Source organism: Saccostrea cucullata, unplaced genomic scaffold (genome assembly GCF_032062105.1).
Source record: "Saccostrea cucullata isolate Sc308-1 unplaced genomic scaffold, CSIRO_AGI_Scuc_v1 ctg4862, whole genome shotgun sequence".
Lineage (NCBI taxonomy): Eukaryota > Metazoa > Mollusca > Bivalvia > Ostreida > Ostreidae > Saccostrea > Saccostrea cuccullata.
In genome coordinates, this window is record NW_026933188.1 from 6,164 (window position 1) to 19,610 (window position 13,447).

General features: G+C 33.5%; 1 protein-coding gene across 2 annotated transcripts; it reads right to left on the reverse strand.

Annotated features, from left to right (window-relative positions):
• Positions 1 to 782: 782 nt before the first annotated feature.
• LOC134237572 (inhibitor of nuclear factor kappa-B kinase subunit epsilon-like) lies at positions 783 to 13,102 on the reverse strand. Of its 2 annotated transcripts, XR_009985845.1 has the most exons (19): positions 12,952 to 13,102; positions 10,822 to 10,950; positions 10,306 to 10,435; positions 9,939 to 10,029; positions 9,711 to 9,801; positions 9,428 to 9,585; positions 9,195 to 9,305; positions 8,889 to 9,068; positions 8,402 to 8,628; positions 7,884 to 8,040; positions 7,299 to 7,464; positions 6,808 to 6,917; positions 6,523 to 6,639; positions 6,286 to 6,384; positions 5,687 to 5,780; positions 5,498 to 5,580; positions 3,497 to 3,568; positions 979 to 1,895; positions 783 to 925 (listed from the first exon to the last, which is right to left on the reverse strand). XR_009985845.1 is itself a non-coding variant. In XM_062719671.1 (18 exons), exons 1-18 carry the CDS (start codon positions 13,045 to 13,047, stop codon positions 1,844 to 1,846), a joined length of 2,163 nt encoding a protein of 720 aa, XP_062575655.1. In that variant the 5' UTR covers positions 13,048 to 13,102; the 3' UTR covers positions 930 to 1,843. The 2 variants fall into 2 exon arrangements, 1 of the variants encoding a protein (XP_062575655.1); XM_062719671.1 differs by lacking the exon at positions 783 to 925 and having other exon boundaries at positions 930 to 1,895.
• Between the last annotated feature and the right edge of the window lie 345 nt (positions 13,103 to 13,447).

The window sequence follows — 13,447 nt, forward strand, 5'->3', positions numbered from 1 at the left end:
TCCATAAATCACAGTCAGCATCATGCAAACGTCCTAGGGAGTGTGTTTGAAATATTTAACGTAGACAGCGCTGTATCTCTTTCTCACATTTTGTAAGCTCATACGTATATAAGAAATAGCTTTAATTTTATTTTGAAAAAAAAAGGTTGAACTGTCATCTTCTGTAGAACATTCACTATACAAAATGATTGTTTCAGAAACATATTTTTTTTTTAAAGAGAAAGAACTTTATTTTCCTTTTGATTTTAGATGTCATTCTGGTTACAACAAGTCACTGAGACTTATGGAATTAATTCGCTATATCAGTAATTCGTTTTATCCGTATAAGGAATTTGTTAAATTTATATACATGAGGATCCAAGATGATTTCGCTATATCCGTGAATTCGCAATATCCGTGTGCGTACTAAACAAATTTTACTGTATAGCATTGTCTTTACTAGTACTGTAAGTAGCAAAAGAGCTTACATCTTTTAAGGTTGCATGGCCGTAAGGGGGGGGGGGGGGGGGGGGGGGGGGGGGGCAAGGGGCGTCCTCCAAATAATTTTGACGATATATAGAGTACTACAGAAAACACAGCTACTGTGTGCTTGTGCCCCCTTAGTAAAACGTTTGATGACTTTTTTTTGCTCGTTAAGCAATTTTTGGTACTTGAAAGCTGAAAATGTTTGGCTGTGCCCCTCCCCCCAAACTGAAATCAACCACACTCATCTAATAGTAACTTACATTAGTGCTAGATTATTATATTCTATGTTATATGCCAAAAAAAGGTCCTAAAATTACAAATCATTCACAAGAACAAGAACCTGATTGGTAAGATAAATGTGGATCATAGGTTTAAATGTTAAGTTTTATAAAAATATAGACTGAGAACTTGACCTGAAAGGCCAGGCAAGTAACCATGCAGTTACTAAAAATTGACAACCCTACTATGGAATGTCACATTGTCTGATTTTATTTTAATATATACATAACAAACTTTACTTGTAAAACAAAGTCCACAGTGGTAGTCATTAGGATTACATTTTATCATTCATAAAGTTTTATGCAAGCCGCACTTGTAAAACAGAGTTCCATCACATCATTTAGACCCACTATAAAAATATTAAAAAGAAAATCGGATTTTTTCCACATTATGTTAATTTTTTGGGGGTTTAATATTTTCATCTGGGAATTAAATAATGATATAAATGTACAAAAGCTACAGAACAGTTAATGTACTCTGGGCCAATGCTCAGTAATAAAACCTACACTCTTATGTGTATACACTAGTACAGTTACAGAAAGACACATATGGAGGGATAAACAGGAAGTTGACATCGAAGTTGTACAAAAATGAATCCCATCATATGGCATGCCTAAATAAAGACTGTGCTAAACCTTGAATTTGCAATTAGTAATTGCTGAGAAAAATGCAACAAAAATTTGTTATTTGGACAGACAGACAAAAACACAAGTGTAAAACAGTATCCCCCCTCCTTTGTGGAGTGGGTATAAAAATTACTATACAGTTTATCATGGTTCTGCACTTCTGTTATGTCATCCCTAAAGATTTCCCTCCTGTCCACACAACAACAGTCAGACAGGGGGAGCAGGGAATAAAAATTGTAAAAATTGATTCCACATACATGTGTACATACTGATTAAATCATAAAAATAATTGAAACAAAATGTAAATATATTGGTCCCTCAATGTGTATAAAATATAATTCTGAAGAGATTGAAAAAAAAAAATCATCATTCATTCTGTTAAAACATTGTATCACAGATTGTAAGGAAAGGTCTGAAAACTCAGCCTATTATAGACCTAAGTCAAACAAAATGGCTGGTTCAACAGATCGTGTTCAGCTAGACAGGTCAAATTCTCCATCAAATTCTTCCATCAAAGACTTTAAACTGTAAATAAATAAATTGAAAAAATACTCCAGCTGAAATTTTCATTCAATAAAAAATCACAAAACAATAACAAATTTTTGTGTTGACATTTTTTTTCTAAAAGATTAACCTAAATTTGGAGAAAATTATATTTCCAATGTATATTTACTGGGTTGAAAAGGCTTTGTGTACTTTTAGAAGGGTTTAATTTATATGTTTTCACATGAATAAATTATTGTTTCAAGATTTCTCATTACAAAAAGGTGTTTATATAATAAAGCAATATTAGCTGCAACTTGGACGTCAAAATTTTCTGTTGTGAAATTGTCATTAACTATTTCAAGGACAGAGAAAAAGAACATTTATAAACTTCTATTGTTCATATTTGTAAAAGTATTTACTGTAACAAGCTTTTAATGATGCAAAATTACATTATTGTCATCTTGTACAATATACTTTTCTTATATATTAAATACTTGATTGTACAGATGTCTTTCTTTTGAAACAAAATTACTTACAAAATTTAACATAATGACACATTTTAAAAGCAAAATAAAATTATAAAATTCTCAAAAATGCAGCTCATATTGTTTCACAATTTTGTCTGGTATAAAAAGTTCATTGAATAAAAACAACTAAAAAACAAGTTTTTAACTTGTGAACTGATAAAAGTTCAGTGATGCTAAGTATAGAATTGATGCACTACCTGAAGGTAGTTTCAGAAACTTTCAAAAATCTACTTCTACTAGTATAGTACCAACATCATCACTTTCCTTTTGCACGGTATCTCAAAATATATAAATACTCCCTGCTTTCTTATATCAAAAATGTAAACTTTACACATTGCAATTAGCCATAATCCATTGGACTGAATGAGGCCCAACAATATTGAAAAAATACCGATTGATGCAAATAGTTTTGGAAAAGCTATTTCACTTGCTACCAACTTCCACTCAGATGAACTTAACATTAGGTAATGTATAGTTTGGGGTGGGGTGCTGTAAATACTCATTGAAAGGCTGGTCCCCCAAAAAATGCACCTTTAACTCCCACCCCAACCCTCAAAACAAAATTTGATGTGAAGAAAATTTTCTCCTCCTGGGTGCCACTCAAAATTTTTTTCAGCCATCATTTCCCCCCCAGAATATGCCAACCCCCCTCCCTTTCCAAATTATTCCTATAAAAAAAAGCCCAACATCATTCCTCTTTTTTTCATAGGAAATAAAGTACATGTAGATTTTGAAAAATTAAATGACTATAACTGGACATTTTCATTTAACCTTGCTTTTCTCATTGTATTTGGCTAGGACTTCAGCAAATGTAAAGAAGTAAGATGGCATGAGCTTGTTTCATTTAATCATTGAATCATATTATACATGTAAAACAATTATTGCTGTATTTTCAGTAAATACGATGATTTACTAGTAGCTATTTTAGAAGTAAGTTATACGAAAATTGTACTCTTCAGGTGGCTAAATCATAGTATTGACCTCAAAACAACAATAATGATATAATATTAATTCTAACCTTCTAATCATAGAAATATAGGTGGTATTCATATATCACACTAAAACAATGAAAGTGTGACATGCAATTCTAGAGATATTAAATTAATTAATTACCTGTCCATGTGGCCCCTAGATTCCTGGGCTATCTGCTTTGTCTCATTCATGTCCTTACTAATGTCTGACACACTGGAAGTCAAATATAGAAGTTTCAATTCAAACATAATCCTGTCAATACAACAGAAGACCTCCAACTGTCTGTTTAAGGTTTATGCTCCTTTATTTTCTTTATTTTTATTACATACAAAAAATTTCTAAAATGGGCCAAGCTACTGATAAACAAGTTGATGATAGATGGATGTCAAAATCCCTTTTGAAGTCAACATTTAAAAGTTGCAAAATCTAAGGTGGATTCAATGACTTTGTTTGCCAAAAAAACCTTCAATGACCTTAAAAAAACTATCAAAATCTATCATAAGGTCAAATGTTGACTGACACCTTTCAAACAAATTGTTGCACCATTAATTTCCTATTTATTGTCTATTTTTCCATTCATCACATCATATCAAAGGACAACTTTGAATGTGTGACAGATAAACAAGGGATGCTCATTCCTCCCTGCAGGGCTTTCAAAAAGATTTGAACCAGGTGGTACTTTATCAAAAATAGGAGGTACCACTTGGCGAATGCCGAAGGCGTGAGCCTGCTAGGGGGGTCCGGGGGTATGCCCCCCTGGAAAAATTTTGAAATTTAGAAGCCACCAGACAGCATTTTCTGGTTTCTAGACACACAGAAGTATGCTGCTATCAGTGTTATTTTTATGCCATGTTTCAAAGTTTTTTTTTGGTCAATACACATTACATGTGAAGTTTAGCACTGGATGGGTGGAATTACATAGAAAAATTAGTTATTTGAGCAGAGTAACAATAAGATTTAGGTAAAACTTCTAAGTTCTATGCTATATTTGTTTATATAAATTTGTTCAAAAATATTTTGCAAGGTTTGAGTTGTAAGTGTTGTTTTAAATATAAAAAAAATTATTGAGTCACGAAAGGAAATGAAAATTCAAAATTTAATTTTAATAAAAGAGAAATGAAATTGTATTTGCATTAAATTAAATTCATTTCTGTTCTACAGTAAAGATCAGATTAAAAAAAAAATTAGAAGAAGCACTACATGATGCATAGCATGAACCAATAAATTCAGCATATTTTTCATGCACTGGTACATGTACATATAAAATAATATACATGTGTAAATTAGACAAAGATGACATCAAGACTGGAGACAAAATTTTTTTTAGATACGACTCCCTCACTTTACTGGATATGGTTACAATATTGGGAAGAAAGTAAACCTCCGCAAGGTAATTCTCTTGACCACTAGAAAACTGCTGAATCAAAGGATTAAATGTGTGGCAAAAGAAATAGTTTCTGTTTTATGTCCTTTTGTTTCATCATAAATTTGCAGATATTTAAGACTGTAAGTAATTTATATCGTCAGCTGCGGATTTTGACACTTAAATTTGAAGAGTTGAGGCTATTAAAATGTACAGAGGTGGTCAAAGAACTGTCTATATCTGTCGGGCAGTTGTGTTGAAGACTTTCCGCGGTCTAGTTCCTTGTGTCTTAAAATCTTTTGTGAAACTCATCACCGTTGCTTTAAATTGACACTTTCATTTCTGATACCTGGATTCCTATTTTTTATTTTTTTTTGGGCCGTATTTATTTAAAATATATTCATAGTCATTTTGTCAAAATCAGTGAGGATGGAATTTGATATCGAAATCTACTTTCGTTTTCGAAAAGATCTATAAGACGCGTTACGCAATCTCTTTTGTTTCATTTATTCAAACGCTTTAATGATCTTCTTGACTAACCAATCAAAAAGTTATTAGATACCATTACGGACTAAGAATAATACAAAGCTACGTAACCACAACTTTTGTAAAACATGGTAGGGCCTATCGTATTTTCACGCGATTTTTTTTCTCCACTGAATATTCTGGCCGGTACCGTGAATGAATCCAACCGGGTAAAAGTACCGGGTACCGGCAGATTTTGAAAGGCCTGTCCTAGGCAGCAGATCCCATGTAAATAATAATACATGTATAATTACCCTTTCTTCACTTGCTGTGCTAGATGTCTCTGTTTCATGGATGGCTTATATATGGAAGGCAGAGGTGGAGATTCCTTCAGTCCCTAGACAAAACAGATTAAACTTGATAATGAACTAAATAGATCAGAGTTAGAGAGATGTATATGCTGTTTTACTTTATGACACTAATCTCTTCAGAGTGAGACTGACCTTGACCTCACTAACCACTTCCTGTAGTTGTCTGGTAATGTCTGCCATAGCAGCGTCCACTTCTTCATGTTCCTCCAAAACTTTTATATAGGCACTGTCAAAATGTATAGATATGTCACAAGGAATGTGGAGTGGGCACATAATCTAGTGCACATTTTGAATAGTGATCATCTTAAAACTATCAACTATAACATCATAATAGCTGGGTTTTTATATCAGTTATTAAATTTGGCATTTCGCTTGCTCGAAGGTACATGTATGTGTTAAATGTGAAGAAGGACTAAAAAACAATAATATATACATTGAAAAAGCTCAAATCAGGAAAGACTTGTAATAAGTTATATAAATTGACTCACAAAGAGGAATTAAGTAAACTGATGAAAGTTATCTTTCCTGCAATTATATTAGCATAAAGAATGTTGCACTTTTGTAGACTACTAAGAAACTGCTAGAACTTTAAGTGCTATAAAAATGTAATTTATCCAAAATTAGCACCCTGCTAAAAAAATTCCACCATACAATATTTTGCAAGTTCCATACTTGATGCACATATACATATATAGTTGTATACTAATTTACTAAAGAGATATGATATAAACCTGTGCCATCTTCTAAATGTTGTAAATGTGGCAGCCATGGAATGCTGAACTTTCTTTAAGTAAGACACAGCTCGCTGGTAATGAAAGGATATTGATGTCCTGTCCCAAAAAAATTGTTTATAGATATTTATAGGATGTGATATACACATAACCTGATAAAATGAATATCAAAATAATGTTCCAAAAACTTTTTATTTCTTTTCAAAATTAAATGTTATTAATAATGATGACCCTCACTTGTCAAATGTGTAGAGTTTCTTGTCGTGGTAATTTAGTCGCGGTAATTTACGGTAATCCGAGAACTTCTGCAATATCTCCATCATTTGTTTGAATGTTCTCTCAACCATTGCCTTTCTGTACACAGAAGAAAAGTTTCTCTCAGTCTCAGATACAATAACATATAAATATATATAGTGTTCAATTGCAAGGAATTTGTTCAAGCTTTATTAATTTCAAAAGCAACTTCTGAGAAATATATCCAGTTAAAAATTACTTTGATTCAAGTAAAGAAATCATGCTCACATATTTTCCTGAGTAATGGAATTCATGATTTTGGTCAACTCATCCAGTTTCTTGTGTTTTTCTTTACAAACTTCCAGCAAAGATGTACAGGAATCTAGCTTATTGCTGATCTGAGAGACATAATGATCTTTTAACTTATTCTATGTCAAAATTGATAAAAAATTGAATCAAAATAATTGCACATTTTGTCCTTTTCATTGAAAATTACAAGAAATCCAAATAGTTCATGATCGATATCTCATAGCTGAAAAATGTATTTTCTTTGCTTCCAACCTGTATTTCATTAATTCAGATAATTCAATTTATACAGTTGGCTCATTTCAATTGACTATTGTGGGCATATAAAGGGAGAAATCTTTATCATTAATTTTACATTCATCAATGTTTGAAATGTTTGAATTTCAATTTTCAGTTTAAAAAAGTTGCTACATGCACTCGTACTATTTTATGCATGAAGGTTAAATGTATAGGTAAAACCATGAAGAACAAACCTGTTCAAAGTTGTCGTCAGCGATATCTCCGTCCTCTGTAATGGTAGTAAATAACGCTGTTGATTTCTTGTGATCCGTGTCTACGATTTGTTTGATGTCTGTGTATCGGTCCTCTAAGGTCCTCACACTGCTCCTCAGGGACTTATACTTCTGTCGTACTTCATATCTATAAAAAAAAAATACTTTTAATTCTATCATCAAAAGATATGTTTTCTTTGCTTAAAAACATCAACATTTCAAATATATGCAAAGCTTTGAAAGCAGTGCTTAAATTTTTCAAAACAAATATTGTATACTATATACATATACATGTACAATTTTTGTTGTTTTTTCAAATTGTGAATCACCTTAGATTTGTCTTATTACAAAAATTAAGGGAATTATTTTTTTGGTATTACTTTCATTAAAAACTTCTCTCACTATCGCCACAACCAAATATTCCATTCACTATCCCATATCAAATTTCCCGATTCACTTCTCTGGAAAAATGTTGATCAAATCTTTGCATAAGTTTTTCAAAAACCAAAGCTCACAGACATACATGCAGATTTAGTTACAATGATATAAGGAGTCCCCCTCCAATACCTGCAGTCCCGTGACGTACTGCTCAGCAGCTGAAGAGCAGATGCAGCCTGTGTTACAGCTTTATATATCATGGCCGTGGTGACACACATAGAGCGAGCTGTACGGTAGTCATCATCTCGAGTCGACACGTCATCACTCGCGAACTCCACAGTCAGTTCTGTAATAAATGTAAAACTTTAATATTTTAGGTCTGAGAGACAAAAGTTTGTGTTATATACATGTATGTTTCTATGGATATGTCTAAGGAACACAAGACTTATGCTTCTTAAATGTAAGAAATTAATGTATTTCTCTGCATACACGGTTCTCACTAAAACAATCCTCTGAAATAAGTTGTAAATTAAAATGAAGTATAAGATTTATGGATATGTCTAAGGAACACAAGACATGCTTCTTAAATGTAAGAAATTAATGTATTTCTCTGCATACACGGTACTCACTAAAACAATCCTCTGAAATAAGTTGTAAATTAAAGTATAAGATTTATTTGGCCCATACAAGATATTTACATTAATTACCTTCAACAAGAGACACAATGAAGTCGGTGGGCGTTTTTGTAGTGAGGGATGTCCCCTCCTGTAGGGGGAGGGCTATTATTGGTTCATCAGCTGATGTCGCGGGATAGGACTCTACAGGGTCATCTAATGAGATGGATTCTCCCAGATCATGGTTATGAAGAAGAAAATAGGGTGATTTGATTTGTGTAAACGTCTGCTCCTGGCAACATTTCTGTAAGTCATCGAATCTGCAATAATTCAGGAAAAGTATTTGAATCAATAAATTTGAGTGTAAGTAAACTACAGTCAAACCTGGCTCTCTCATACTAGATGGGATTAAGAAATTTGTTTTTTGATAGACAATAAATTTGAGATATTGAGAGTAAAACAATTTAAAGAAAACATGCTTGGGACATCCGAATCACTTCAAGATATGTATTGTATTGACAATGTTTAAACTGTATATACAGTACATGTGTAATGTTAAAATCCCACAAGAACTCTTTACTTGCTATCTGGGTTCATGTAGATATGATAAAGCTGTGAGTCCACCACAGAGAACAGATGTAGCTTATGTTTCTGGAGGAGATCATCTGCAGCAACAAAAAATCCATCAAACGTCCACATCCTGTGTGTCTGGCACTCCAGAAGTCTCACTAGATACTCTGTCAATGTGTCCTTGAGGTATCTGTAAAAAAGTATGGCGGCACTCATGCAATGGGCTAAGAAAAGTTTCAACTTATAAATAATACTGCTACTCAAAAATATTTTTTGGCAGATGGAGTCAAAGTGACCTTTAATATAATAAACTCACTTTGAAAACAAGCAGGTTTTGGGCAGTTCTTTGAACCAGATAATGGACCCAGTTGCTGAGATCTGCTCTCCAGCAATAACACCCGGGTCCTTCTTTGAGATCATCTGAAACCTAAAAGCACAATAATGCTCATCAGTCTCAAAATTTATTTTTTCTTACTTTGTTAAAAATTAGTGAAATATGCAAGAATTAAGACAAAAATTTCTTTTAGAAGGAAATGTTGGTAAGCTTACATGGTATGTTTGTCCCCGCGCCCATGGTAGGGTTGGAAGGGGACCTTCCCAGTGGCGGCATGATACAGGGTGGCTCCCAGACTCCACAAATCAACAGAGATATCAAACTCTCGTGGACGATAGCGATCAATGAAGGCAGCTTTAAAAATGTCAGGATGCTGAAAAGTTTATCAAAACTATCAATTTAAGTTTCATTACACTGAACTTTGCAAAAATAATTCAAATTTCTCATCTAGTAAATCAATACATAAATACAACAGGATTAATTCTTGATTATCCATACCAGATACTCCTCCGTTCCTACGAGAGACTGGAAGAAATCTCCATCCTTCAGAGGTTTAGCAGTCCCAAAGTCTGATAGCTTGTAGACATGACTACAACAGGAAATGAATGAGCATAGAAGAATGTTAGCAGTCATACTTTTATCAAATATTAAGGTTTATAATATAATGATTTTAGACTAAATGCCTGAAGAATCTGTTAACCTTGATTAAATTTCATATACCATTACCTGCCATCGTCTGCAACATACACCAGAATGTTGCCTGGTTTTATGTCTCGGTGGGAAAATCCATTCTGGCGAAGATGTTTCATTCCAGACACTGAAATTTATTTTACAGGTTTATTGACAGATTGTGACTGAGAATATTTTATTAATCTCCTCTTTTGAATCAATATGATAGAACTTTGTTTGACTTCCTCAGCTTTTTCTTTTATGTCCATGCTAGCTCAAAAGTATTAAAATTTTATTACTCTTATTTGATTTTAACTAATTAAATTAAGCTTCCTATGACAGAACAAAGAATAAAATGAACATAAATAACACAAATTAATGTTAAAATTCTGCAATTATTCAGAATTAACTGAATAAAACAAACCCAGATGACGAAAAAATCGGAGGAATTCGTCCTCCTCCAGACCGTAGGAGTTAGCGGGGTCTCGCAGCAGCTCCAGGAGGTTCCCCTTCTCACACAGCTCCATAACAAGGATTGGTTTGGATGTCTCCTTCTGTTAGAAAAGTAACAAACTGTTATAATTATACAATGTAGCTTTACAAAATTAGTATTTCATTGACTACCCCTGTTCACTACTTTGCCTATTGTTACTAAAGCTAAAAGGAGATATTTAGCAATTTAAATAATGGGTGTGACCAGCAAAACTCAGTTAAAATTTGTTTTCCTTAATATTTAGATTTTGCTTTATTCTAAAATTGGTTAAACCATTTTAGAAAGAAAGCAAAAATGTTCAAAAATTTACCAACAACACATAATGAATAATTTAGTACAGATAGCAAATGTCATCTAGGGGAGTCAGGTGTCCTAATCATTGTATTAATGCCTTCTAAGGGGGTGGGGTGTTCTAACATTCAGTGTCTTTAGTTTGTTTGTCCTTACGTCGTGCTCCAGCTGATGGAACTTTGTGATGTTGGGATGCTGTAGCTGTCTCATGGCCTCTACCTCTCTCTGTAGCTGCTGGGTATAGCGGGGATCACACAGTTTTAACGCGCATTGTTCTCCAGTTACCTGTCAACATAAAAACATGAACATTACAAAAATCAGAAAAATTTGATATATTGTTGTACACTGTATCAAGCCGGGGTCCTGACTCCTGAGTCAACACGTTGTCATTTGACCCCTGGTACATTTCATTCAATATTCAAGGGCTGACTGTATAGGGGTGTGGCTAAAACGCAGAACGGAAAACGGAACGGAAAGCGGAACGGAAAATGGAAAATTTTTGTCAAACAAATAACATAGATTCGATATAAATCAGATAAAAGAGCAATATTCTTGTTGTAAAAATCATTTTTGATAAAAATTTATTGTAAACTATTATATATTCATGAGTCATACACAACTTCCGTGGAAAAAATGGTACTGAAAGAAATTCGACCCCCCCCCCCCCAACACACACGCACGAAATAGGATTTTCGTGTTTGGGCAAAGGACATATCCCCTTTTTTTGGTTTGTCAAATTTGTTGAATGTTGGAAAATTTTTACTGAGCCCCCCCCCCCCCCCTTCTTTCAGTTTGTTTCCAATGTCAATGTCTGTAAAGACAAAAATAACTATTTATGATATTCAGATTATGCATGTGCAGTGTCGAATTCGCAAATCATGAAAGGGGGAGTGGCAGTTTTGGGTCTATGTAGGGGCCCACAGTCACATTAAAAATTGATTTATTAAACCTTATGTATATTTTTGACACAAAAAGGGGGGCATACCTATTAGAACTTCTCAGACCTTTCCGATGAGTGGGAAAACAAACTCATTTTTTACGGGGTCATTCGGGGTCATTCATATACACCCCCCCCCCCCCCCAAACATACACACATATGTACCGCAAACAAAATTTAACTTCATTGAATGACATGAAAGTTTTCCAACTTTGTCTTTCCAGAATTTAAATATATAGAAAATGTCTCTATTTTGAATAAAATTTTAACAACCAGTGTGTATAAGAGATGTTTCTTCGAGCTTGCCGTAAAGGTTTGCCCTAAACGTATTATCTTAATAATTTTTTTTACATTTTATTTCTCTTTCATGGTTCATTTAGATATCAAATATTTGGTCCCCCAGTCATAACCTTTTTACTATGGAAATGTTCGTTTAAGTTGACATCCTCACACTTTTTGTGAATGTAATTAATGTAGTAAGTTATTGTAAAAAAATAGTACTGAAAGATGTTGGAATTGGAACCTATCCCCCCCCCCCGAATCAAACAATTGTTTTCTTTTTATGTGTTATCCCCCCCCCCCCCCCCTCCGGAATCAAACAATTGTTTCTTTTTGTTTTTTTTGCTTGTCAAATACTTTTCAAGTTCGTTTATCACCCCTTTTCAAATTCGATTCTAGGTGACTGCTATATGTTAGTGATTTTCGTAAAAAAAGAGACTGAGCATGATAAAATCAACTTGTATTTAATAGGGGGGATTGAATATGTACAAAATATATCGTTTATGATAAATTTTGTGTATTTTAAGTGCTTTAATCCAAAATAATATATTCCGTTTTCCGTTCCGTTCCGCTTTCCGTTCCGTTTTCCGTTCCGCGTTTTAACAACACCAACTGTATAGTGACGTCTTTTGGAAAAATTACAAATCTTGATTGTTTTTCTTATCTCTCAACCAATCAATTCAATCCATTCTATGATAAACAATTTATAACATGTGCATTTAAGCCAATAAGGTGTCAACTGAATCCTTATTTAACTATTTTTGAAAGTGCTTCTCAATGAGAGAAGCAAGCCCATAGTTATTTTATGATATATGCCAGGGGACCTCTGGCATTGCAAGGATGGGGTGTCCTATATTGTGGAGAGGAGTGCTTGTGAATATCCATTCAAACCTGACTATATATATATAGCCATCAATGGAGAATAAAATTCTCGAAAATTGAAGTAAATGTCCTTTTTTTTTTTATAAGTCTCCTATCTACATTGTCAAAGTATTTTATTATACCACGGTTCAGATTTCACATAAATGAAAATGAAAGTAGAATCAGAGAATCATCTGACTGGTCCCTACCTTATGGACTCCCCTGTACACATCCCCTGTGGCACCCCGTCCAAGACATTCATCTGTTTTATATACATAATTCTCAGTAGCACGATACACATTCATTTTATCATAATTTAAAGGTATAATTCAGTCTTAAATTGTCTGTCCTCCATCTTTCAATAAAGGGAAATTACTTCTACCGATAATGTCTTAAAATAGAAAGTGGGGATTTCCCAAAATTGCGATGAGATTTATAGTACTAAATTTTAAAACGATTTCTGCGATTATATTAAAGGCTGAGGTTAATTTACACCCTCCACGACATACGTAAAACTGCAAATTCTTCTTCGATTGTTTTCAAGCCTTTATTTTTTGGAATAAAAATGGAATAAAAAATTAATTTAAGGTCTCATTTTAAACATGTAAAATGATATCCTGAAGAGAATGGTGGAGAAGACAAAGTTTTGTTGACGCCCTTTCTTCCAAATTTCCTTTACATCTCAGTTGACATTAACTCGGGGAT